The 18,878-nt window shown below is 42.6% G+C and overlaps 1 protein-coding gene across 1 annotated transcript; it reads left to right on the forward strand.

The window, feature by feature from the left end:
• The first annotated feature begins 900 nt into the window (after positions 1 to 900).
• Positions 901 to 12,349, forward strand: LOC149443866 (trypsin-3-like). Its single transcript, XM_089655191.1, has 5 exons — positions 901 to 1,036; positions 4,490 to 4,652; positions 7,213 to 7,472; positions 11,268 to 11,404; positions 12,145 to 12,349. Exons 1-5 carry the CDS (start codon positions 997 to 999, stop codon positions 12,292 to 12,294), a joined length of 750 nt encoding a protein of 249 aa, XP_089511317.1. The 5' UTR covers positions 901 to 996; the 3' UTR covers positions 12,295 to 12,349.
• Positions 12,350 to 18,878: the final 6,529 nt, after the last annotated feature.

The raw sequence follows: 18,878 nt of genomic DNA on the forward strand, positions 1-18,878 counted from the left end.
CATGACCTTAAGAGAGCGATTCACACCAGACATCCCAAGAATATTGCTACACTGAAACAGTTTTGTGAAGAGGAGAAGTCCAAAATGACTCCAGATCGTTGTGCAGGTCTGATCTGCAACTACAGGAAACGTTTGGTTGAGGTTATTGCTGCCAAAGGAGGGTCAACCAGTTATTAAGTCCAAAGGTTCACAAACTTTTTCCTCCCTGCACTGTGAATGTTTACATGTTATGTGCAATTAAACCATGGCAACATCTAATGTTTGTGTAGTATTATGTTCAGCAGACTGTGCTCTTCTATTGTTGTGACTTAGATGACATTCAGAGCACATTTTATGCCCAATTCATGCAAAACTCCACGGAATCCCAAGGGGTTCACATACTTTTTCTTGCAACTGTATAATATGTTCACTAAGACATCTAGACATATCTACAAATGCTACATTATCAAGTAGGGGGATAGGCAGTTGAATGTATATGGAAGATGCTATTACTTGTAACTAATGACCAGTTTTAATGTGTTTCTAATAACATTTACGGATTTTGGTCAAATACATTGTTTATGAATTCTCTGATCCTCTCATAAATATGCGCACACCAAAAGTCTCTATCACTGTTTCCAACAGGCTTCTGATGTAAGCCATAGTTTGGCTTTTGCTTACTTGGGATGTGGTGCTGAGATATAAACAGATGGGGAATTAGCACCTTTAAATATTTAACTTTTTTTCACCAAATATTATTTAGGTTTATGTGTAAAAATACCCCAAGTAAATAAGAATCAAACAAGTTGATGACAAATATACGTAGCAGTCACTGTTTCCTATGAGTTAGCTGAAATATCTGTGCAGATAATATGGGAATGGTCAGGTGTCTGGAGGTGAGTAATGGGAACAGACAATCTGCTCACAATGAAGACCTTTATAAACCTTGTCCAGAGCTGACAACGGTCCTTTCAAAATTCCAACAACTCAACGAAGAAGTGTTACCATCAGCTCACTATGCTTTATATCTGGATATGCATGTTCCTGGGGCTTACAGGTAAAACCTAATCACCATCACACCTCATATCATTTCTTTTGCAGCTTGAATTAGAAATTGTGTTGTCTTGAAATGAAGGTATGTTCAGAATATTTTTTTCTGTTTTGGATAGAATGCAGAAAGATTAAAACTTAATACAGTTGTGGCCAAAATTATTCAACCCCCAATGCTGTAAAGGGGTTTAGGGACTATAGTGTACATTTGGAATTGTATTCAGAATCAAATCCTACAAGGACGTTGTAACTACCCAAATGCAACTAAAATGACATCAATTGTTTATGTAATACAGTAGTAAATGGTTCTTATGTGGTTTCTTCATTGCCACAATTATTCAACCCCTTAAAGACTACCACTCTGAAGAACAGAGGTTCATACAGGTGCTTTCCATCAGGTATTGAAAACACCTGTGGATGTCACCGAGCAGCAATCAAGCATAATAAGCACCAATTAGGCAGCTTTAAAATGACTGTGATACTCAGCTCCTTCTAGACATTTACTGGTGTGGTTACAAACATGGTGAAGGCAAGAGAATGGTCCAGGAAGACAAGAGAAGAGGTGATTTCTCTTCACAGGAAGGGCAATGGCTATAAGAAGATTGCAAAGATGTTAAACATACCAAGAGACACCTTAGGAAGCATCATTCGCAAATTCAAGGCAAAGGGCACTGTTGAAACGCTACCTGGTCGTGGCAGAAAGAAGATGCTGACTTCGACTGCTGTGCGCTACCTGAAGCGTAGAGTGGAGAGAAGTCCCCGTGTGACTGCTGAGGAACTGAGAAAAGATTTGTCAGATGTGGGTACAGAAGTTTCAGCCCAGACAATAAGACGCACACTGCGTAATGAAGGCCTCCGTGCCAGAACTCCCAGGCGTACCCCCTTGCTGTCTCCAAAGAATAAGAAGAGTCGACTGCAGTATGCCAAAAGCCATGTGGACAAACCACAAAAGTTGTGGGATAGTGTTCTGTGGACTGATGAAACAAAATTAGAACTGTTTGGGCCCATGGATCAACGCTATGTTTGGAGGAGGAAGAACAAGGCCTATGATGAAAAGAACACCTTGCCTACTGTGAAGCATGGTGGAGGGTCAATCATGCTTTGGGGCTGTTTTGCTTCTGCAGGTACAGGGAAGCTTCAGCGTGTGCAAGGTACCATGAATTCTCTTCAGTACCAGGAGATATTGGATGGAAACGTGATGCAGTCCGTCACACACCTGAGGCTTGGGAGACGTTGGACCTTTCAACAGGACAATGATCCCAAGCATACCTCCAAGTCCACTAGAGCATGGTTGCAGAGGAAAGGCTGGAACATTTTGGAGTGGCCATCGCAGTCACCAGACTTAAATCCGATTGAGAACCTCTGGTGGGACTTAAAGAAAGCAGTTGCAGTGCGCAAGCCTAAGAATGTGACTGAACTGGAGGCCTTTGCCCATGAAGAATGGGCGAAGATACCCGTAGATCGCTGCAAGACACTTGTGTCAAGCTATGCTTCACGTTTAAAAGCTGTTATAACTGTAAAAGGATGCTGTACTAAGTACTAAGATTGAATGTCACTTGGGGGTTGAATAAAACTGATAATGCTGTGAGCACAGAAAAGACATTTGTGGTTATTTCATTATAACTGTTATGTTATATTTGTCTGACCTACAAGTGCCTCTTTAATGTAAATGTAAGCAAGATGACTGAATGATCAAAAGCAATGTCAAACTGGCCAAAACACTCAATTTCAGTGGGGGTTGAATAATTTTGGCCACAACTGTAGGTTTTTATTGCTATACATATCCCTGCTAAGTAGCTTCACCTTCTCTTCTCTTTGCTCAAGGCGCCATTGCCACCAAAATGGTTAGTGTTGGGAAATCCAACATTTTCAAGTTGTCATCAGAGAACAAAAGAGAAAAGGGGATATTATCAAAAGGGGACACCTGCTCCAATGTCTGCTTTCCAATAGGGTAACATTCCTTGCTTGGGAAGATTTCCACTCACTACCTATTGCATGCCTTAAATAGGAAAAGCTTGGAATAATAGAAAAGAAGGCATGCCCAATGTCCAAAAGAATGCAAGTTTGATGGTAAATTAAGAGGCGTTTATTGAGAATAGTGACAAGTATATCAAGCCAATACATTTTGGGAGAAAAGGGCTCTCCCTTCCTCAGGGCTGTTACTGCAGACTATTAAATGGGAACTATTCGTACGCTATACAAAACCAAAAAACCAAAGGAATAAAGAATTGAGTAGATTTACTGACACTAAGAGGGTTTCTACTTTACTCCTAGGCCTAAGTTATATATCTGCAAAGTTTTGGAGGTAAAACTAACAAAGTGACAGCTGAGGTTCAGGGGGGCAGCCAAGTCTACATGTGGAAACAACCTTAAGGCTGTACCAGAAAGGCATCAGCCCAAGCCCTAAGAGGGTTCACAACAAGTATCCACCATTGGAAGGGCATCTTCTTAATCACCCACACAATCACCCACCCACAACCAGTGACTGATCCAGTCAGTTCAGCTCGGTCTTCAGCACAAATTAGATAGGAAAGGGAAGGTAAATCTTCTTGATGGGACAAGCAAAAAAAAAAGGATGGCAAATATATTAACCATTTCCTACACTTTACAAAAAAGAAAAATTGCTATATATACAGTTACATACATACATATATACAATATGCATATGGAGATGCCAGCAGCATTTAAAAACACTGTAAATCTGATAAACAAGGTTATGGTGAAAAAGTTAATAAAATGAACCTTATAATGCTTACAGAGGAGATAGCCCACCTGCTCAAGGGGTTCTGTTTTTTATACAGGAAGTTGGATGATGCCTACTGTGATGCTGCATTCTCAAATAGCAGTCTCAGAGCAAAGCAAAAGGTGAACTTTAATCCTCAATTGTCCCCACTTCTCCACAGAAGCAACCCTTCTTTCACTCCTTCTTCACACCATACAGCTGGTGGGGAAAAGAGGAGCTGCTCTGTCAATGCTCCTATTCATTCCCCTTGTCGGTGACCCAAGATTATGGACTCTCCCAGGGGCGGACTTACAACTCATGGGGCCTCTGGGCAATAGGGGATCATGGGGCCCCTGTGTCCTTGCCCAAACTCAAAAAAGCCTATGAAAAAGGTACCAGGGGAATCTCATGGGGCCCCCTACTGACCCCGGGCCCTCGGGCAGTGCCCGAGTTTCCAAATGGTCAGTCCGCCCTTGGACTCTCCCAATGTGACTGGTTCTTGGTGATTTGCCCAGAACTGTCACAGAGAGTCAGTATACATGAGCATCCATTGCCCAAGTACCTGGATATACTTTGTTTGCTCTTGCTGGTTGAACATAGCAGCAGAGGAGCAAAGGAAAGGAGATTACATGCTTTTGGGAAGTGGGAGTAAACTTTTAATTTTTCCAAAAGTTGGCAGCAAATTTTGGGTCTCCGTTCCAAGTAGTTGTAAATTAACTCTTTTTGATTCCTTTGCAGCTGCTGCCCCTTGGTCTGATGACGATAAGATCATTAATGGTTATGAGTGTGCCTCCAATTCCCAACCTTGGCAGGTTTATTTCACCACTCGTGGAGGACAATGGTGTGGTGGCTCCCTGATCACATCACGGTGGATCATATCTGCAGCTCATTGCTATCAGCCGTAAGTTCCATGATTCTTCTTTGTAGATTGCTCAAATTTGGCAATTCAGAATGCAGCATAAGCAAGTGGCCTAGGGCTGAAGTAATTTGAGTTTCTGAATAGGATCAGAGAATCTGAGGTCAACCATAAAAAGGGGATCTGTAGTTGTCTGAATAATCAGATGTGAACCATCACCTTTTAGGCACACCCACTGTTCAGTTCATGCTTTCCCCAAAAGTGTAGCTAGAGGCAAAAATTTAAAAATGATATATTTGATGCAGCCTGTCATTAACATTAGTGCAGCAGTGTTTGTTTTTCTGATTCCCCCCGACACAGTTTTAGCACCTATTGATTCTGAATGTAATTCCATTATTTTTCCACTTTAACAGGCCAAGTGAGCCGGCAAAAGTGGAAGCTAGAGAGGTTTGGACAATTTGGACAATCCATTTACCATAATGGATGGCTTTTGTTCATATAGTTTAAAATTTCAAATCATTAAAAATAATCCTATGCCTACAAACCCAACTGCCATCTTTTGTCTGTTGTTTATTTATTATATTGGCTGCATATTATATTTATGATACTTTTCAGTAGCGGCAGTAACCACAAAGTCACCCAATACCAAAACTAGGACAGAGTATAATGATTAGAAACAAGTTATTATCTTGCTCAGTGTTCCTCAACCTTTTTCAGTCAAGGCACCCTTTAAAATTATGGACAGTCCTGAGGCACCCTTTAAAATTATGGACAGTCTTGAGGCACCCCATTCTAAAATGTAAAAAAACAATTTTAGTAGTTTTATATAATGCAGCAACATCCATGCATGGACACCCAATGCCAGTGATCTATTCTTCCAAATCAAATACACTTTTCACACTGGTCCTGACTAGTATTACAGTGTTTCTCTCAGTTTTACTCCATCACTGAGCTAATGTGACCCCAGCAGTGATGGAGAAGGGCAGGAAAGGGTTAAACAAGGATGCTGTGCAGGCAACTGACATCCTCCTCATCATCTGATGATGTTATTGGTTGTCAGGACTCTGGTAGGTAGAAGGTTGTAATGGCACACAATGAAACCCTCAGGCTTTGCGTAACTAAAAGGCAGGCTTTTTCCACCCACTAGCTTGTATACAAGTTTTGTGCAACGTTTAGACATTTTGCCAAGGCACCCCTGAAGAAACCTCAAGGCACCCCAGGGTGCCTGGGCACCCTGGTTGAGAAAGGCTGATCTAGCTAATAGGGCAAGGTTGGCTGTGAGATCATACTCACCTTTACTGTAATATCAAATGAAGAATATTTAGTAGGTGGTGTTCAAAGGGACTTTTTTTGTAGCTAACATATGCTGGCCTTGTGTTCCATGTTTTTGTTCTACCAGAAAGACTTGAGGTAGCAAAACACAGTCACACACTCTACACCAAAGTCCTGCAAAGTTAACAAATGAATATAGCCAACAGGGGTGGACTGACCATTTGGAAACTCGGGCACTGCCTGAGGGCCCGGGGTCAGTAGGGGGCCCCATGAGATGCCCCTGGTACCTATTTCATAGGCTTTTTTGAGTTTGGGCAAGGACACAGGGGCCCCATGATCCCCTATTGCCCGGGGGCCCCATGAGTTGTGAGTCCGCCCCTGATAGCCAAAGTTCTTTTGTTCATAACTATCCCGTGGGCCATAGAAGCGCACTTAGTTTTGCCCTCCCGATATCCAGATTCAGCCGATTGTGAGCTAAAGCTCACTGCTGCCTGATGTCACAAAGCCATTCCAGGCTCTACAGCAGGGGTGTATTTACCACAAGGCAAACAAGGAATTTGCCTACGGTGGCATTTTTCAGGGGGGCAGCAGCATTTTTCAGGGGGACAGCGCTATCCCCCAAAAGAAGGAAAGGAAGAAGAGACACACGCAGCACAGGGACCAGGTGGGATCTGAGAGAGGCTGTATGCAGAGCCTGACTCTTGTTCCCGGGGATGTCTGGAGCTGTGAAGGTGAGTGTCTTATCTGTTGTCGGGGTGGGGGGTCGCCAGTGTATGGGGAGCGGTGGTAATGGAAGGCTCTCTCGGGTGGGGGGGACTGAGATGTTGTTGGTCAAGGGGGGGGAACCTAGGGCAGCACAAAACCTAAATACACCACTGCTCTACAGGGATCCCGACAATAATGGCAGGACCAGCCCACATGCCTGACCGGCAGCTGGCTCGGCCTCTCAACACTGAGAGTCTCAGCCAGCTGCTTCCACCCCCTCCCCAGCCAGTGCTCCAGTGAGCACTGGAGGGACAGAGCACAGAGCAGTGACTGACAGTCTGTGCACAGGGAACACCCAAAACTGAACGATCAGCGGTCCTTGATCACTCCGTTTTCAGTGTTAGAGCTGGTAGGGGACAGATGCAGCATTGGATTGATTCTGCAGCCATCTAGGTGAGTATGTATTATTATTTTCTTTCATTCTCACACTTCTCTTTTAAATTGTTTAGCCATGAATATTATTTATAGAAATCCTCTACATTGTGCACATTATCTGTAGTCATCCTATGATTATTGAAGTATTTTGATATCTACAGTTCCTCTTTATTCTTCTATCCAATGTATACAGGCCCCGGGACCTGATTGCTCACCTTGGGGAACATGATGTTAGTAAACAAGAAGGAACAGAACAACGTATCCAGGTGGAAAAGGCTATAATGTACTCCGACTATAACGAAAAAACCTTCGATTATGATTTCATGTTGGTCAAACTAGCCGAGCCTGCCCAGTTCAATAAGTACGTTCAACCCATCCCACTAGCCACATCCTGTCCAACAGTAGGAAGCCAATGCCTGGTGTCAGGCTGGGGAAACATGAGGATCATTGGAGGTAAGTTCAATTTCTGGGCTTTATAAATAATTGTTTTAAGGCTCCATGCAAACTAACATTTTTTAATAAGCTCCTAGGAGCTGTTATTAGAATTTTTCTGATTCTAGAAACTACATAGTATTATCCTATGTGTTCATGCACACTTCTTTAGGCTGTTAGTGTTTATTGAGCTTCAGCTTTTAGAAGCAGAAAATAAAATTGTTTTTGTAGAGTTTTTTGGAGCATTTTTCCAGCAGAAAAAAAATGCTAAATGCTACAAAGCGGTACTAAAATGTTCCTAACAGCTTTTTTCTACATGTATTGTAAAAACGCTACTAAAACGCTAACACTCATAACTGCCTCTAAACACTTCTAAACACTACTAAAATGCTACTAAAAATGCTATTACCAGTCTTCTTAGCTCAAAAAAATGCTAGTGTGCATGGAGCCTAAAGCTGAACATTATTCAGTAAAAACATCAAATGCAGTTAATCCATTGAACCAGCAAACACAAATGCTCCTGCGTTTGGGGATGGACTCGATGCTGCAACCACATTAAGAATGTCCTGGAACATGCACACCTTGCTGTCCTCAAATAGACCAGGGAAATCCAAATATACTGAATGAGGAAAGAAAAAACAGAGGGCGCACAGGCCTAGTGCATTACCATTAAAAATGTTTAATAAAAAAATAAAGTAGGTGTTGTACTCACAAACGACAATATAGTCAAGGCACATCATAAAAGAACAGCTTAATCAACACTGCGCTGAGTAACAGTCCGCAATAGGGAGTGTAGACATCCAAAAGGCTGACGCGTTTCAAGGACTTGCCTCTTATCCGGTTAATCCATTGCCCTAATTAAAAAAAAAAACTACACAAAATAAAATAAACAAGCAATTGCGTAAATTGACGGCGCTATAGAAGTACCTGAAATAAATAAATAAATAAATTAGTGCAAGGAGGACCTAGTTTAATATCAGACCTGTATAACCTGCATTGCAGCAGACTGGTAAAGAAAGGTCAAGGCTGAGCTGCATTGGAACATGTAATAACTACAAACATGCTAAGAGGAGGAAACAGGAGGACGCTCCTCTTTCTTGAGCTGTAGGAATATATATATATTTTTAAATGATATGTGTAAAACAAGATCTTATGGCATTATGTCATAATTCCAGTTCCAGAGCTTGCACTTCACTTGGAGGGAAGACCAGTATGTATTATTTACTGACTTGGCACTGGTAGGTTGTCCAGAAGTCTAAGAATTACTTACCCGTGATGTTCTACAATGCCAGGCATGGTAGGAAAGGCCAATCATCAATGGGCAAACCACAACACAAAACTAAATATTGCTCCAAAGCAAATCACCAAAACCTCCACAACCTATAATTAAAAAGTCTTGGGCTGGCCATACATTATACAATTTTCTTGAGAATTTTGCTTTAGATTTACCAAAAACCTTATAATATGAGGTCAAACCTAACCAACACTTTCAATTGTATCCAATTAGGCAGGCCCTTGCACTACATAGTTGAAGGTAAATCTAAAGGAAATTGAATAAAAAAATTGTATAAAGTATGGCCAGCTTTAGATATGTGAATTAATATATTTTAGGACCATGTGTTTTAGAAGTTAGGCCTCCCCTATTGATATGCTAATTAACCTGTTGGGCAGAAATTGGACAGAAAATTGTATAGTGTATGGCCAGCCTAAACCTTAATAATGTGTAAAATGAATTACACAATAGCCCTCCTCCTTGGCCAATAAGATGAATTAAAGCAAACCCATGAACCTCATTCTCTGCAAGGATTAGAAAAATGCACATCATTCATAATGCCCCTCAAGACAACTACCAATAAAGAGCTGGCCATTCCCCGCCATGATTCATTACATAACAATATATTCTTAACAGGACATATAATTTTATAAAATTATAAGATTATTAAACATAAATCAACTGAAGTTGGAAACACACAACAACATGAGAACTAGCAGGGGTAAATAGATCTTTGAGTTAACATAGGAAGTGAGCAGAGGACACAGGACATCTCCTGATCATATCAATTTGTTACACTTATATATAACATTGCAAAGTATTTTGTTATATCTGTTTTATATTTATTATACCAAAAAAGAGCAAAAAAGGAAAGTGAGAGCTTACATACACTTTAAGCCAAAAAATAATGCCACAAACCATAATTAAAAGGTCTTCAACGTAATAATGAGTAAAATGAATTACACAACCCACATGGAAGAAAAATATATTTGAAATATATTTAAAAAATATTCTTCCCAAATATATTGCCATATTTGAAATGCTACAATTTTGGCAATATTCAATATAATTCAAAATATATTTCAATAAACATATATATGGCTCCAGGTCCCAAAATGGACTTTACAAGCAAATGAGGAAAGTGAAAAGCCACTTTCCTCTGCTTCAAACAAGTACCTTGGAGCCCCTCAACCTGCCTTGTTGAGAATCCCAGGTGAAATATCCTTTTTATATCGTGACAGCCACACTGTCATAATATATATATATATATATATATATATACTGTATATATATATATATATATATATATATATATTTAAAAGCAATCAGTACCAAACACTCACTGTATACATTCAGAAAAGGAAGGGGCAGGTAAATGATATATTTACTGGCCTCTTACCCCACTCTTTATCCTGAAACATCCCCAGCAGCCAGCGGTAGCGGGAAAGAGGAAGGCTGGCAACGCTAGGAGCCATGGAGGGGTAGCAGAGTTCACGGGGGCCTGGGAGCAGCAGGAAACAGGTAACCTGGATAGGAAAGGTGGCATATAGAGGAAACCTATGCCTTCCATTTTCTCCTGCAGCAGCTGAACACTGACAGGAGGGAGAGGAGGAGAAGCGGGCATTCAGCGACTACAGAGAGAAAAATGGATGGTATTGGTTCCTCTAAATCCCAACCCAACTGCCCCTCCTGTCCAATAAAACCAAATATGACAGGGAGCCACACGGGCCCCTTGGAGCATGCTGCTGGGTCACAAATGCAACTCCGATAACTCCTATAGCTATGCCAGTGGTTAGAACTTACATACATTTTAAGCAAAAACTATTTCTGGGCCCTGCAAAGCACAGGTTGACTTCAAATCAGTTTGAGTTCTTCGGTCTTCAGTTTGTTACTCTGGTTCCTTGAAGTGTTTTTGTCTTTTTCACGCTTTCTCTGCCACCATTTATTTGAAGATTTCAGTAGAGCAGGGAAGGGTTATGTATTATGTCATGTCTTTATTGCTGTCCATTTCCCATTGCAAGAATATTTTCACTTTCTGCATGGTCACCAGGATCTGAAGTGTAGGGGAAAATTCCTTAATGCAAAACTGAACACAACTGTTTTAGCTGGAACTCCACTTTAATGAAAACACGTTCACGAGAGCCCCTCACCCAAAACCACGACTAGGAATAGCCTTTCATCTATTTTATTCAGGAGGTAATCCCCTGTAGCCCCTCTTCTCCCATCTTGTTATTCATTGATTGTGAATTTTAGACAAATTCTTTCATCTAAAACATTGTGTCTTTCTATCTAACTTGATCATTGCGATCCTTTTGTTATCTCCTCCATGTTGTATTTTTGATTTGTTTTGTCTTTTTGATCCTAATAAAAGTTATGGAATAAAAAAAAAAAAAGAAAACACGGATTTAAAGGAAAGGTTTCTCTCGTGATCTCCCAAAATAATGTAAATGATAATGTAAAAACATTGAAGTATATAACATCACCCATATCTTAAATCACAATACTTTATAACAATTTAGTATATATTATTTTCTTTTTTTTAGTACAATATGCCACAAGATTACAGTGTCTCGATCTCCCTGTTTTGTCGGACTCCAGCTGTAGATCTTCTTATCCAGACATGATCACTTCAAATATGTTTTGCGCTGGTTACCTAGAAGGTGGCAAAGACTCATGCCAGGTGAGTACTAAAGATTTATAGTAATTTGAATATTCATAAATGTCTTTATATTATATTTTAGAATAGTAAGTATGTCCATAGTCATTATGACTGCTATAGGACCAATGGCAGAACTACTTCTTGGGTTATGGGGGCCCAGTGCAGAAAGGGGCCCAGTCAGGACCTGAAGTTGTGCCACTTATAGCAGAACTAAACCCATCAATTTTTTGGTTTCCCAGAACAGTTATATGCAAGGCATGCCATGAATGATAACTGTCACAGTTTGTGCTCTCAACCGAACTGTCAAGCCATTAATTGACTGGTGTCATAACTGATCACGTGAGGCACTGAGGCAGCTGCAGATCAGAGAGGAGCTAAGATGGCAGCTTCTTTGGCTGCAAAGGATAGGAGGGTTTAGTTCAGCTTTAATTTCTGTTGCTCGCCATTCTGTCACTTACTCAGTTGTTAGTATTGTTCTGTTACTCCCCTTTGTCTTCACTGTCAATGTGAGGCAAGTGCAGGACTTGGAGATGTGGAATTATCCCCTCCCAAGAGGAGTATTATCATTATCACTGCCACCAGTGAAGCTGGGGAAAGGGGGGGGGGGTTATGATTACACTCTATATTTGTATCCCCTTCTTTTCCAAGTTTCATTGGTGAAATTGTAATTTAGATTGCTGACTTGTGTATGCAAAAAACGTAACTATCAGTGGTCTTACCTTTAAGTATTTTCCTGCATTGATGTACCTCTTTTTTCACAGGGGGATTCTGGTGGACCACTGATCTGCAATGGTCAGCTGTATGGAGTGGTCTCCTGGGGTAGAAACTGTGCCTGGCGTGGATTTCCTGGTGTCTACAACAAAGTCTGCATCTATTCTGACTGGATTAAGAACGTTATGGAGAATAACTGAAGCCAATATTATACCTAAGCAAACGTAAAATAAAGCATAGTGCATGTTCCCAGCATCTCCGAGTGTCCGTATTCCTTTTACTGCCTTTGGTTTTTGCATATTGAATAACAAAGCGCAATAAGTCTTTAAGCCACCAAGTTTTTTACACAAAGAAATGGTTATATTTTTACCAAGCCAAGGAGCTGTTGTAGTGATACAACTAAAAACTGAGAATCTGTATAGACACCTGTTGTTCAGAGAAGTCTAAATATAGCAGAAAGTAACCACTTAATTTGCAGGTCCATGACTGATACAGCTTAGCCTAAACCAACCTTTTCATTAGGAGCTTTATTCATCCTTCTTAGACTAGCCATTTTATGTCCACCCTATTGCAGACTTACTGCTACAGAGCATGACTGTTGGACTTGCAGAATATCGAGGCTAATACTTACCCCTAATCCATAAAAACCACCACCCTTCAAACCTTCCCCACCTAAATGACCACGAGGCTCTCTTTTTGGTGTAAAACCAGCCATAGCAGCCCATTTATTTAACATAACTCAAACATAACACTTCTTACAGTACACTCAAATAATAACTGACAGTAATGATCCCAACCGGGTCCAAGGTCTTCCAAGGCACTGTTACTCACATCAATAACTCGGCTGTATCTGACACCCAATGAAAAGGCCCCCAGCCGCTACTACACCACCTCGGGGACAATACTACAGCTACGTAGTCCCAGATACAGCCAATGAACTCCCACCTTACCAACATGACCTTTTAATTGGGAAGGGACACCCATACCTACGATGGGCCCAACCCATAATCCACCAAATGGTCACTCCAGCACCGCCTTCAAAGACACAGGGACTCCTGCCGGCTGCCATGACAAAACAAACAGACAAACACCTCGGGACACAAAAAGCCGTTCTGAACAAGGAACCCACACAAAACAAACACAGGACAAAGACAAAGAACAAACCAAAACAGCAAAACAAAATACGAAAAAGCTCCAGGGAGGGAGGGCAGGAGAAACCACCCCCGTGCTAGCACAAGCTCCAACTGACCTCCGACAAGACCCAACCCCCCTCCTAATCCTGGCAAGACCACCCCAACTCTAATCAGGTAAGTAACCACCCCTTACCTCCTGCATAAACTCCTACCCAGAATACACGCTCCGCCTCGTCTGCACGCTCCAGTCATGCTGGCCCTCCCTTTTAGCTTCGCTCAGTCCAGGCCTTGACTGACGTTCAGTATATAAATGTAATTTTGCACTTCCGTTGTAGGGGGGTGCGCACGTGCTGTTGGAACGCCGCTTTTGCTGTGATTGGACACAGCAGAAGCCGGTCAACAGGTGCCGGCCTGTCAATCTCTGTCAAGGCAGGGGCCGAGGAACGGACAGGCAGGCCTAACAATGTAACGCACTGGCTGACGACAACCACCACCCACAGACCGAAGTCCCTCAGGGTGCGGAGTCTAAGTCCCAGGCTGCCCTTCACCAGGGCCCCTGATGGTGGGGATGGACTTGACGCAGCCAGGAACCAGGTCACGGCCCCCGAGACACCTCAGCTGCAGTAATGGCCGCCGCCAATGGCGTGTAGCTGGTGGAAGAGACAAAAGAGTAGTCAGACAAGCCGGGGTCAACAACAACAGGACAAAACAGTACAGGACAGCAGATGAGAATCACAGGTCACGAGCCGGGTTCAGCAACAGAGGGTCAGATCAAAGGAGAATACAAAGAATAGTCGAGTCACAAGCCGAGTCAGCTTCCAGGAGAGTCACAAGAGTCAGAACAGAGTAATAGCAACACAAAGACACAAGACACAAGTGCAAAGAGCATGTGCGGGCCACAGGCTTATATGTCATCAGCCAAACCCCTCTGGGGGATGGACCACAGAGACCTGAAGGCATGAAAGGATTCCCACCATGCACAGCAGAATCCAAGATGGACGCCAGCACATGGAGTAACATAACCTCAGGGAAAAGGTAGGACCTTGACAGTCTCCGATCGGCTTCTTCGGCCCAAAACCGGCATATGCGCAGTTGCTTCAGGGGATACATATCTTCACGGGTCCGGGATACTCATTTTACCTCGGGGGCAGCTGTCAACGTGCCGGTAATCTGGGATCACCCCAATAACTGGCTAGGACCTTAACAGAGCCCAGAAGCTCTGCTGGCATCCTGCTCCTGCACCCCCTGTGATGGTGTCACCCAGTGCGTCCCCCCTAGGGATGCCACTGCTGAGGAGACAGACAGAACATAGCTCTACCTATGTTAACAAAGCAGAGCTGTGTTCTGTCAGCAGCGATCTGCTAGACTTTCTTTCCCTGCAAAGCAGAGAATAAAATCTAGCACATTGCTTAGTAAAACCAGCACACACAGTCAGAGGCGGACTGACCATTTGGAAACTCGGGCACTGCCCGAGGGCCCGGGGTCAGTAGGGGGTCCTATGAGATGCCCCTGGTACCTTTTTCATAGGCTTTTTTGAGTTTGGGCAAGGACACAGGGGCCCCATGATCCCCTATTGCCCGGGGGGCCCCATGAGTTGTCAGTCCGCCCCTGCACACAGTACACAAAAACACTTGCTAGGCACACAGTTAACCCTTTGATCGACCATAGATGTTTAACACCTTCTCAGCCAGTGTCATTAATACAGTAACAGTGTATATTTTTAGCACTGATCACTGTATTAGTGTCACTGGTTCCCAATAAGTGTCAATTAGTGTCAGACTGTCCGCAGCAATGTCGCAGTCCCACTATAAATCATTGATCACCACCATTACTAGTATAAGAAAAAATCCAGTATATATATATTGTAGTTTGTAGATGCTATAACCTTTGCGCCAACCAACATATCAACATATGATTATTGGGATTTTTTCAAACCAAAAACATGTAGCAGAATACGTTTTGGCCTAAATTTATGAAGAAATTAGATTTTTTTTTTTTTGGGGATATGATTTCTAACAGAAATTTATTTTTTTTTAAATATCGATCTTTTTATTATTTATAGTGCAAAAAAAAACCCTGAAGTGATCAAATACCACCAAAAGAAAGCTCTACTTGTGGGAAAAAATGACATAAATTTAATTTATATAATAGAGTGTTGCATGACCGCGCATTTGTCATTTAATGTAACCCAGTGGCGTATAGCAAAAAATAGCCTGGTCATGAAGGGGGGTGAATCTTCTGGAGCTGAAGTGGCTAGAGATGGCTGATGGTGCGAAGTTCTCAATGGTGAGCACTTTGGCAGTTCATTCATTCTTCCTGCTGTCAGGTAACTGCCTGCCAATACAAGGTATACTGAGAGTATGCAGGAGCCTGAGACTGAATCTGCAATCTGCTGATTGTGGGTGCAATGCTCCTTAGAAAAAAATGTGCATTTATTATTTTTTTGAAAAGGTGAACCTATCCTTTAAAGCCTACTTTCATCTTTTTTAAAAAAAAAAAAAGTGAGGCCCAATATATACAAAAAATAAAAAAGTATCTCTGACTGCAATACTCACCTTCTGTTGTTTCTTGCAGTACCTATTCTCCCCCACAAGATGCCAGGTTTTGGGACTAAATACCATCTATTGTCATTCAAACCACTTCCTGTTAGCCTAGGCTGTCATGGACACACCTCCAGGAAGCTCACTTATAGACAGAACAGCGCTCAAACGTTATTGCATGCCATGCTGTCCTAGACTGAGGATCTGTAACATCAGCAGACCAGCCAGGAGGATGCAATAAATAAATAAAAAAAATACATAATTTGATATTTTTTTTTAAGCTGGGTTGGAAGCACAATTTTAACCGCTTCCCAACCTTGCCAAAAGATGGCTATAGCATGGCTCTCCAGTTCCAGGAGGGCATCCAAGGACCATATGATCAGAAGTGTCTAATCACAGCTGGTCACATGTACACAGACTTGCCAGTTATCGGTATTCATTTCTTCACAGGCTGTCTCTGTTTGAGGAAAGGAGAGCCGATAACCAGCAAGTCTGACAGGGCACAATGAGTACATTGTTTGCACTCATAACCCGGGTACTAATGTGCAGCCCCATCAATGCCAATCAGTGTCCATCAGTTCAGCTTATCGGTGCCTATCAGTGTCCATCGGTGCCACCTATCAGTGCCTCCTCATCAGTGCAGTCCCATCAGTGCCCATTGGTAGAGCCTCATCAGTGCTCATCAGCAGGACCATGGAAAATGGGGTGCCACCAATCCTCCTGTACAGGGCTCAGGGCAGAAGGGGACCCAGGGTGAATGGGATATGGGCAGGGAGGGTGAGTGGAATGGCGGGGGGGCAATTACTGGAACCTGCTCTCTGCAGTAGCTGAAAGTTGGCTTCTTATCTTCTCCCTCCCCTGGATTTAAGCTGTTGCAGAGCGCACCATGCAGGGGGTCTGTTCCAGTAATTGCCCTCCCGCCGCACCCATCACCCTCCCACCGCACCCATCACCCTCCCTGTGCACCATACGTCCCCTGCTGCTCAGGCCCCACCCACCTCCCCGATTGTGCCCCCTACCCTAGTGCTGCAGGCTTCCTTTCTCTCTTTCCCATTGGCAGCTTTAAGCACACAATAAAAACTTTCAGTATGGAGAGTGGGGGAAGGGTCTGGTAACCAGGTCACATTTACCAGCCCCTTCCTTTCCTGAATGAACACAATGCGTAATCTGTATCGATCACTCACTGTTCATTCATAGTTAAAGCATAGTAAACTGTGTTTTGTTTGAGGGGGGCTGTCAGGTTGGCTGTATGGTGCCTCTTGGTTTTCAACAGCAGCCCTGCCCATCAGTGCAACCTCACCAGCGCCCATCAGTGCAGCCTCATCCGTGCCCATCAGTGCAGCCTCATCAGTGCCCATCAATGCAACCTCATCAGTGCCCATCAGTGCAGCCTCATCAGTGCCCATCAGTGCAACCTCATCAGTGCCCATCAGTGCAGCCTCATCAGTGCCCATCAGTGCAACCTCATCAGTGCCCATTATTGCAGCCTCATCAGTGCACATCAGCGAAGAGAAAAAATTACTTATTTGCAACATTTTATGAAAGAAACAATTTTTTTTTCAAACTTTTCTGTCTTTTTCATTTGTTTAGCAAAAAATAAAAAAACAGTGGTGATTAAATACCATCAAAAGAAAGCTTCAACTGTCCCAAAAAAATGATAAAACTGTAATTTGGGTACAGTATTGCATGACTGTGACAGCGCTGAAAGCTGAATATTGGCCTGGGCAGGAAGGGGGTGATGTGGTTAATTAATTCCCCCCTGTTGTCTCTGTGAGGTCCTCCTGTAGTCACTGCTAAAATGTTCTACTACCCATGGTCTATGAAGGAGATATAATATTTAACCACATGCCACCCATCCACTGTGGAAATACGGCGGCAGGACGGCACGGCTGGGCAAAACCACGTTTTAAAACGTGTGTTTGCAAAACAGGTAGGGGGCGCACGCAAGGTGCGCCTCCGCCCTACCTGTCCCGCCGATCACGGCCACGGATGTCAGTCGCCGGGTCACAGCCAGTCGTTACCGGCTGTGTCCCGCTGATTAGCGGCAATCACTAACAGAGAGCAGGGCTGCAGTAGCTCTGCTCTCTGTCTGTTCCCTGTCAGCTCCTGACATGCTGAGCCGGAGAGAAGAGTTTATCTCTCCCGATCAGCGTGTCCCCCTTGCAGTGCACACCCCCACCCCCTAGTAAAACACTCCCCTCACACAGTTAACCCTTTCAGTAAATATAAAAGTTACCACTTCCTCCCCAGTGCCATTAGTACAGTGTCAGTGTTTTTTTTTTCGCACTGATCACTGTATTGGTGTCACTGGGGATGTCAGTGACCCCAAGCCAGTTCCCCCCCAATGTCAGAATGTCTGACGCAGTCCCGCAGTCCCGCCATAAGTCGCTGATCGCCACCATTATTAGTATAAAAAAAATTAAAAATCCCAGTATCTTTCCCGCCATTTGTAAAGGCTATAACTTTCATGCAAACCAATTAATTTACATGTATTGGGGTTTTTTTTAGTAAAGACACGTCGCAGAATGCATTTTGGCCAAAATTTATGACGAAATTTGATTTTTACATTATTTTTACTGGACATGTTTTATAGCAAAAAGTCCAAAATATTGTTTTTTTTTCTCAAAATTGTCAGCCTTTTTTTTTCTATAGTGCAAAAAATAAAAACCGCACAGCCGATCAAATACCACCGAAAAAAAGCTCAATTTGTGTGAAAAAAAGGACATAAATTTTATTTATGTACCATATTGCATGACCGCGCAATTGTCCGTTAAACTAGCGCAGCGCTGTATAGCAAAAAAATGGCATAAATTGCAGTATCTATACCATAGTTTGTAGACGCTATAACTTTCACACAAAGCAATCAATATACACTTATTGGGGTTTTTTTTACCAAAAACATGGAGCAGAATACATTTTGGCCTAAATTTATAACTAACTTTGAGTTTACTATATATTTTTATAGTTGAAAGTAAAAAATATCGTTTTTCTTCAAAATGTTTGGTATTTTTTTGTTTATAGCGTGAAAAATAAAAAGCACGCAGGTGATCAAATACCACCAAAAGAAAGCTCTATCTGTGTGAAAAAAAGGACGTAAATTTCGTTTAGGTG

This window comes from Staurois parvus, unplaced genomic scaffold (genome assembly GCF_062004578.1).
Source record: "Staurois parvus isolate SC_StPar_1 unplaced genomic scaffold, SC_StPar_1.0 ptg000827l, whole genome shotgun sequence".
Taxonomy (NCBI): Eukaryota; Metazoa; Chordata; class Amphibia; order Anura; family Ranidae; genus Staurois; species Staurois parvus.